The 9,298-nt window shown below is 29.1% G+C and overlaps 1 protein-coding gene across 1 annotated transcript; it reads left to right on the plus strand.

Moving 5' to 3' along the window:
• The first annotated feature begins 1,062 nt into the window (after window positions 1–1,062).
• On the plus strand, window positions 1,063–5,864 carry LOC113368174 (juvenile hormone acid O-methyltransferase-like). Its single transcript, XM_026609742.1, has 3 exons — window positions 1,063–1,553; window positions 5,207–5,487; window positions 5,598–5,864. Exons 1-3 carry the CDS (start codon window positions 1,183–1,185, stop codon window positions 5,825–5,827), a joined length of 882 nt encoding a protein of 293 aa, XP_026465527.1. The 5' UTR covers window positions 1,063–1,182; the 3' UTR covers window positions 5,828–5,864.
• Window positions 5,865–9,298: the final 3,434 nt, after the last annotated feature.

Consider the following 9,298-nt stretch of genomic DNA (forward strand, 5'->3'; position numbering starts at 1 on the left):
GCTTTTGGGGAGTTGAGAAATAGATTTTTGCGAGCTTTGGGTAAACCATTGACGCAGGACTTGTGTTTATTAAATTGAATTTATAAAAACTATAATATTTTTAAATTACGATTCATTTTAAAAAATAATATGAAAATATAAATATAAAAAACATTTTTAAAGAAATTTACCTGATAGTCTTGAGGTGCTTAATTATATTTTTGCAAATTGAAAAACATTATTGTTTGAACATTCTGTTAACATAATTAATGTCATTATGTTGATAATAAAATTTAATGGTATTAAATTTTAAAATAATTTATAAAAATTAAAAAAGTTTATGTAATAATAATAATAAGTATAATAGTCATTAAACTTAAGGTGCATAAAAAGCAGATTTATTTTTATAATTGTTAAGTACTGTTATATAAAATTGTATAAAAAAATATTTTAAATTTATAATGAATATTTAAATCATTGAATGCAGGTGCTTAAATTCTCTTAAAAGATATTGATTGACTACGCAAAATTAATTACATTTACTTTAAAGGAGTATTTTTTAGTAAATGTGAAAAAAAATATTCAAAAAGACTAATTTGTTCTATATTTATAAATAACAGCAAAAACAAGAGTAAAAATTGCACTTTTCTTATATAATTAAAAGGAGTTTATGAATATTCAAAAGAATTAATATAAATAATATAAGTAAAAACTGCAGATAATGAAAATATAAGTGTTTTGATATTGAAATAATTCACATTGTTTTTAACATATAATATTCGATATTTTTACTTAAAAGTATTAAATAAAAATTATCAATCAAATAAAAAATTACTTAAAAGTATAAAATATATTTAACATATTTATTTACAAGTATTTAAATAATTTTTAATTATATAATTATCAATAAAGATAATTTTAAAATAATAGTTGAAATTTCTTCATAAGCTAAAAGATAATTCAGAGGATTTTTTTATCAATATAAATTATGTTACTTATATCTGTACTAGGTACATCTGGAACTTCAAATAATTAAATTAATTAAACTAGAACCATTTTAACCAAAAGTTCAAAGTTTAAAGTGTATCAAAAGAGAAAACTACATTCAACAATCAACATTCAACACTCAACACTCAACAAAACTCTTTAGAAACTACCACAAATTTCCTTATTTTCAAAATAATAATTCATATATCATTTACCATGATTGAGGCAGATTTATACAGCAGATCCAACATCTCGCAAAGACGAGACGCCAAAGAGATCATCAAAGAATTCGCCCCAAGAATTCATTGGAGCCTGAATGGTCGTGATACTTTACTTGACATAGGATGTGGTACAGGAGATGTCACTGTAGATTTTGTGGTTCCTATAATGCCAAAAGACTACGAAAGAATAGTTGGGGGCGATTTATCTACCGAAATGATTGAATATGCAAAAAGGCGCTACGCTGCGATGCCCAGGTTGGAGTTCAGGACGATGGACGTGGGCAAGGATGCCCTTTGCAAGCAGATCAGGGAGAGGTTCCATCATGTGACTTCGTTTTATTGTTTGCATTGGGTGCAGAATCAAAAGTAAGATGAAAAAATTATTAACTAGTTGAAAATTGCATGAACTTCCCGCTTAAAAAATCAGATTTCATATTCAGCTAATGTTCAACTGGCAATTTAAAAATAATTTATTGGCTTTTACTAAAAAATGTTTTTCAAACATTTGAAATTGCATAAATTATATTAATTCGTTTAACACATTTTACTTTATCCGTATGAACGTAAACTGTAATCAGTAGCTACCTACGAAACACTACCGAGAACTTACGTATACTTACATAGACATAGATTCTGACTAGAATCACTTACGCAGCGAAATCCTAAACTTCGATAAATTTTTATTGTGCGACCTCTTATCGTTGCCTTATATTATAAAAAAAATATTTTAAATATTATACTTAAGTGTGGACATTAACTGTAATCAGTAGCTACTTATGAAACACCACAAAGAACGTCCATATGAATTTAAATGCCGTATAATTTTGAGATTATGATTTTGTGTTTCTATCATTTTTATACTCTAAAATTTTACTCCTGCAGACTTGTGAACAACATTCTCTCTTAATATATATATAATAATTATCCTAATAACAATAAAAGAACTTATAGAAATTATTATTTCTCTTACATCAGGAAGATATTTATTATCCAATGATCTTGAAACGACGCATCAATGGCCGTGTTGGTATTGAAGAGATTCAACTCTTATTAGATAAATCAATAAAAACAATAAAACTATGCCACTGACCTAGCACAAAACCCGAAGGCAGAGGCCACGATTTCATAATCTATATCAACTTTAAATTTATAAGAGAATTAATAACTCTTTTAAACTTGATTCATGTGATTTAATTATAACTTTCCACTCATAAGTAGTATAACAAATTATTTCAATTTTTGCATAAGTGATTTCCGATCTTGGGCGTAAATGACAATGAAGAAAATAATCAAGGTTGAGATACTCAATGATAAATTTTATTTCTTTAAGTTAAATTGTGTTTTTCAAATTTTAATATTACAACATTGTCAAATTTTAATAAGAATAATATTTATACTTTCTAAGTACCAAAAAGTTATGCATAATTTTTATGTGGTTTGTGAAGATTCCTGCGTTAGTACCAGTTCTGGAATTTCTTCTCCCAGGGAAGATTCAGCATTATGGTCATATCTTTCCACTGTAAGAAGTAAAGTATAATCTCCAACAATCTCTCCATCTGGATCAGTCTCTGTACCAACACTTTGGGTTTCTACAACCCGATTTTCCATTTCCATTCTGACAACCTCATTAGCTGATGCGATTACATTTCTAGCCCTCTCGACTTGTTGTTCCATATATAGACGACTCTGATGTCTTCTCCGAGTTTCGTGCTCAACTGCTGGAATTTCATAATGGTGAAAAAAGTAAACCATTGAGTGTTCAATAAATAACCAGGATGCGGAGTAAGCCAAGTTGTTATACTGTCCATGAAACTTGTAATGATAAGCGTAGAAGAGGAAGTGGTACATGTAGAAGAATCTAACCCAGTATCTTTTAGAAATTGTAGTGTTGCAACAAATGTTGTCGAATTGGTCAGCAATCCATATTACGACTATAACGAAAAAACTAAGTGTGGAATTTTTGAAAAAATCGTACAATATCAACTCCATCCCCAGAAGTGCAAGAATTGCTGAAATCATGATGGAAAAGGGTATCGTGATCGGTGTGTTGTATTCCAAAACGTGCAATACGTCAATCAAGATTACGAAAAGTTGATGTTGAATGAATCTCAACAAAATTGATATAACAGCAGTAAAAAATAACATTAACATTAAAGCTACCACGTAGGAAAAAGTTCCTCTCCACATTTTGTTGATCATAAAATATTCATCAGTGTTTGCATTTTTGATATAACCATTGGACCCATGGCTCCTTGCTACGTTTTTCAGGACGGACGTAAGGAAATCATCATATCCTAAATATTCTTCTATTAGGACACGTGACACAGTGCTTCCAAAACAATCGTCATTACTGGCATTGATAACAACACGTAGTATAGGGACATTGAATTTTTTTCGCAATTCATCGTTTAATCTCAACAATCCTTGCTCAATGGAATATTCGACTATGTGTTCACTTTTTAAGTTCTCTAGCAACAATTCGTTTATTATATTGGTCATATTTTGTAACACTTTATTAGTATTATTACGAAAGCATGTGGTTTTTAAACCATGCGGATTCAGAGTATATCTGCTCTTGATTTTTGATGGATTTTTCTTAGTTTGAAACACTTTCATACACAAATCAGACAATTTTAGGTCACTGTCAGTTTCTTGTACATAAGTTAAATCATCTGATAATTCCAATCGCAAAATACCAGTTTCTGGCCAATTTTTTACCACTGAATTCAAAGTTATTGCAGAATTTTTAGAGAATTGAAAGTGGATGTAAATGAGACTAAAGAAAGCCAAGAGAGCTTTTAGCAGAAGAAATATTTCTATTGTACGTCGCATAGTTTTTGGTATGGTTTTAGCGTACGTCATTGTTGCTCTCTGAAATATAGCTTGAAACAATCTGTCCCGCATATTAAATAAATATTCTCTATTATTATCAACATTTCTTGTTCGGTTTACACGATTTGCAATTGTTCTAGCTCGTCTTCGTCTATTACCTCGATGTGTACGCACAAGACCATGTCTTTCCAAGAAATTTTCATCAATGTCGTCCATCTTTCACTAACAATCTTTTACTGCGTAGTTTTTAGAAGTATCTTTTTTCAAATACATGAAATTTTAACCCAATGAGGAAAATATTTTAAATTATTAATAATTTATCAAGTTGATCGCATTTGTTATGTTTTTACTAATTGTGAAATGTCATTTACCAAATAAACAAATGAGTATTTTAACTTTTGACAATTATATTCGATATTTATTTTAAACCAAAACTAAGTCATTATACTGTAATTTTGAAATCATATGCAATATAGATTCTGTCAAAGATACTAATACGAAAATAATTTAACAAAGCCATTATTAATTGCTTAAGTGTTTTGTTTTTGATTTGTTTGGAAATTGAGCATCTAGTATGCAGGATAATTTTTAACACTTAAACAATTTTTTTTATAAATATTACTAATTTTATTTTAATGCTAATAACAATAATATATCTAACTATCGAATTGAATAAATAAAATCGATAAATCAACTTTTTTAAAATTGCAATATCAGTTACATCTCCTAAATAAAATTTGGTAACATTAGATAAAAATTAGAATAAATATATAATACAAAATGAAGGACAGTATATCCATTGAAATGATATCCTTATGATGATAATAAAATGAAATTTAAAATTACTATTATTTAAAATTATATAAAATTAAAATTTGTTACAAAAATATTAATGACTAATTAAAATATTCTTTACATTTTTAAGCATTTTTGATCAATTTGAAAAAAATAACAAATATGGCAATAGATATACATTATTTTATTTTATTAATTCATCAATTTTATCAATTCAATCAATTTAAAAAAAAAATTCAAAGAAATATTGAATAATGGTACTTTTAATGGTCACACTGTTCATTATTTGTGTTATTGTTTCTTGATTTAAAAATTATGCAAAAATACTGGCTATTTTGTTAACAGTTGTAACTAAAATTAAAATAAATAAAATATTTTAATTTTTCTTCTAGAAGGGCAGCTAAAAACATCTACGACCTCCTTCTTCCCGGAGGCGACTGCCTCTTGGTTTTCCTTGCCCGGAATCCAATCTTCGACGTTTACCGGAGAATGGCTTCAAATCCTCGATGGGCTCCTTATATGAAGGATGCTGATCGATTTGTTTCACCATATCAGGACATTGAAAATCCCCACAAATTATTAAAACAACATCTAACTGATGCTGGATTCGAACAAATCCATTGCGAGACAAGAGACAGGGTGTTTGTTTTCGATGGAATCGATATTTTAAGCGGTAAGTAGAATTATAAAAAAACTAAAATAGACACAGAATAAAACTAAAAGTAATCGCTAAAATGTTACTATGAAGTATTTTGATGATTATTATTATTTATTCCTGTTCAGAATCTGTACGAGCAGTGGATCCTTTCAAATCTCGAATTCCAATTCACCAACATAACGAATATTTTCATGATTATTTTGAAATAGTCAGAAAAATGGGGTTTGTTGGAAAAACTGATAAAAATAATAACGAGTTTAAAGAAGATGATAGTTTAGATGGCGACATCAAGATCTATTCGCCATATACTTTACTTATTGCTCATGCAAGAAAATCATCACAAATAATAAAATAAATATAAGTTAAATATAATAAGTAGTTAAATCGGTCGCCAAAGGGATAAACAAGAATTATTATAATAAATTATTTTTAGTGACGTTATTTAATGTACTTATAAGTGCGTTAGTTATTAGTTCTATAAGATTTATTAACAAATACTACACATTAATTAATTATTAAATAATTAATTATAGTATATAATATTGATTTAAAATTAAAAAAAAAATTAATAGTTTTCAAAATTAAATTTAAACAATATTAATTAAAATTTTCTAGTAAATTTTTTAATTAAATATATATGATATATTGAATAATATGAGCATTATAATCTAAAAATTTTAAGCTTAATATTTAATAATTTTGATTGAAATATCATATTTATATATGGTGTATACCACAAAACTTCGTATTATAAATCTAGTTTTTAATATAATTAGATTAAATTTCTAAGAAAGAAAAAGTACAAATATTTATTTATCAATTTTGCTCAAGGCTAATCTAAAATTTAAATAATATTTGTCATGACAAAATATTTATATATTAATAACTCTAATTTATTTTTAATTATGACCTAATATATATTTATCCTTACTACTAACAGTATAACTGTGTTCTAGTATATATTATATTTATACATATGAATAAATATGATATTGTATGTTTTATTTATATATTTTTATAGAAAAAACGGCGACTTTTATACATGAACAGATTGGTTAAACGCGGTTAAAAAAGTGGGCACAAAATCATAAAATAAAACCACTTGTACAAAAATATATAAAAACATTAAATTTTAATTTTTTGAATAAAACTATTGAATTGAACATATTCCAAATTAAAAACAGGTGTCGCTACTATTTTTACGGTAGAAAACTGAACCCAGTGCATGAAATGATCTTGACTAATAGATACTTGTTGATTCCATTCGTTTTTCAGCAGCTTTTTTTCTGGTATTTTTTTCAAGCATAGGTAAATTTCATATTCACTAATCACATTCCGTATTGTTCGGTATCTCCTGCAGCAATTATATTGACGTCGTAGTTCAGTTCCACGTGCTGCTTTTCGCTAAACTGGTCCAGTCTTCAATGTACGTGTCAATTCGAAAGAATTGTCAATTCAATTAGATCTAGAAGGCACGGTCTACATCACCACGTTTTAGGAGGAATTAACTCTTAATTACCAATGATAATGGTAAGTTTTATTAAACTTTAAAAATTTGGAAAAATACAAACGTGGTATGAGACTGGCTGGCGATATTAAAATATTTATACATCTAAAGATAAAGAAGAGCTTCTAAACTGTGATAAAAATTATTGAACAAAAAATTCTAAGGAAACACAAGACTGACATATGTTTGACGAGAATACTCATCAAACACAGTTAAATGTATCAATAATTTTTTAAAAATCAATATTTACCTGTCTTTTACATCAGCAAAAGCTCTAAGTTTATTCAACGCGTGCGCAGCAGCCGCTTGCGCCGCCTGTGCCTCCTGCGGCGTTATATTCTGTGGATTATGCGGGCCAACTCCTGCTGCTGTGGCAATATCGCTTTCACTAAGAGCTGTTCCCAAATTATATCCCTCCTTATGATGGGATGCGCACTTTGGAGCTCCATTTTGGGCCGTTGGATAAACGTACTGGTAGTTTGTGTATGGATATGGTGGTGGTGGAAGTTGGGCGCAGAAAAGACGACGGAAGTTCAACTCGAGAAGTTCCAATTGGGCACCTGCTAATTCTCGAAGTAGTTCAACGCTGACGTGCACGTAGTAGTCAGGTCTGACCCGGCGCAGAGCTGCTGTAGAGTCTCTAAGGTCTCTGCACGACGTCTTTGCAACTCGTACTGACTGAGTTAATTATAAAAATTAGAGGATAATATAAATATGCATTGCATCTATTTTATTTCTATTTAAAATTCTTACGTGTATATATCTTGTTCATAAAACGACAAAAAATCGTATAAATCACAAAGTGTCAATGCCAATGCTCATAATCTTCAGGGTGATCTCGTACGTTGTGATATCTTTTGGCAACTTTCACATTCGTATGTATGATTAAACAACGCTCTAGCAGCTGAGCCGAGTCTATAATTTCTGCAGGTATCTTGAAAGAAAATATATTCTTACAAAATGCTAGAAGTTAACTAAAAACTTAACCAAATAGTAAAAAGTGTTATGAACCGAATGAATGGTACACATCACTAGTATTATATTTTATTTGACTTTTTACCTTTCTCTCAATATTATGTATCCTCAACATTTCAAATATCAATTGCGGCTCTTGAGGTTGCTCACTTTCACCACTGGCCTTACCACTGGCAGCTTCAGGTTGCGCAGTGTTAGAGTTTTCAGCCTCGGAAGTTGCTGCCTGTGGTTGTTGTTTTGATTCTGCTTTCAGACCTAGTGGAAGACACATTCTACTGACTTTGTGTATAATATTACATAATAGTACAATTATATATTTTTAAAAGCAATTGGTGAAAGAAAGTAAGTGTAAATCATTTAGTGATATATTAACAATCAATATATTTATGTAAGGAAATTCCCCATTTGAACCCAAGGTTCAGATTGGTTATAAGAAACAAATAAAAAAAATCATTTAGTAGAATATATAATGCTGGTGTCGTAAGTAGCCAAAGTTGATTATTTGCTTTGGCATGTAAGTAAATATTTTAGTAAAGACCTCATAGACAGTCAGCCATTTCACGGATTATAAACTACAGAAGTTACATAATTTTGAAAACCTTTCCTAATACTAGGTTTATAGACTATATTAATTAGGCTTATAATTGATTAAAGAATTTCAAATTAATAGTAACTACAAAATCTTAAGCCTCTTGTTATTGTAACGATAAATTCCATTTTATTTACCTGTAGTACTTGCCCTGACTAAAGGTGGAATAGAACTGCTTAATTTCGTAATTTCATCTAATACATCTGCAACTATTCCCACTGGTGTTTTCTCGTAACTTCTGGATTTATCATTAGCTGATTTTTGACCAGGTTTTGTCATCAACGTATCATCGCTAGTTGTTGAAGTAGGAGACTGATTAGTTTTTGATTCTTGGTTAGATTTTGCAGTGGTTTTACCGGAATTATTCAATGCCTCTGCGGGTGGAGCTAAATAATTCATTCACATTCATTATAAAAAGCCATTTGAAAATAGTTTAATTTAAATATCTAAAGTTAATCATAAATTTTTATTTTATTTATTTATATTTTCTTATTAATAGGTGTGAAATGATGAATATGAATATATATATACCTTCTGCATTATGAATATTGGTCGACTGATAGGACATGATATCCTCTAAAACACTTGGATCATCTGAAAGGCCACAATCAGGAGTTGCATACATGCCAAATGCATCCAGGCTGTTGTGTGGAGCTATACTTAGACCAGAAATACGAGGTGGAGGCAAACTACTTCAGAGCAGGCTTCGCAACATCCAGGTATGACTGTAGCTATAGTAATTGATAAAAAAATAT

This window comes from Ctenocephalides felis, unplaced genomic scaffold (assembly GCF_003426905.1).
Source record: "Ctenocephalides felis isolate EL2017-DRISC unplaced genomic scaffold, ASM342690v1 CF-g0.4_SCAFFOLD_01170, whole genome shotgun sequence".
Taxonomy (NCBI): Eukaryota; Metazoa; Arthropoda; class Insecta; order Siphonaptera; family Pulicidae; genus Ctenocephalides; species Ctenocephalides felis.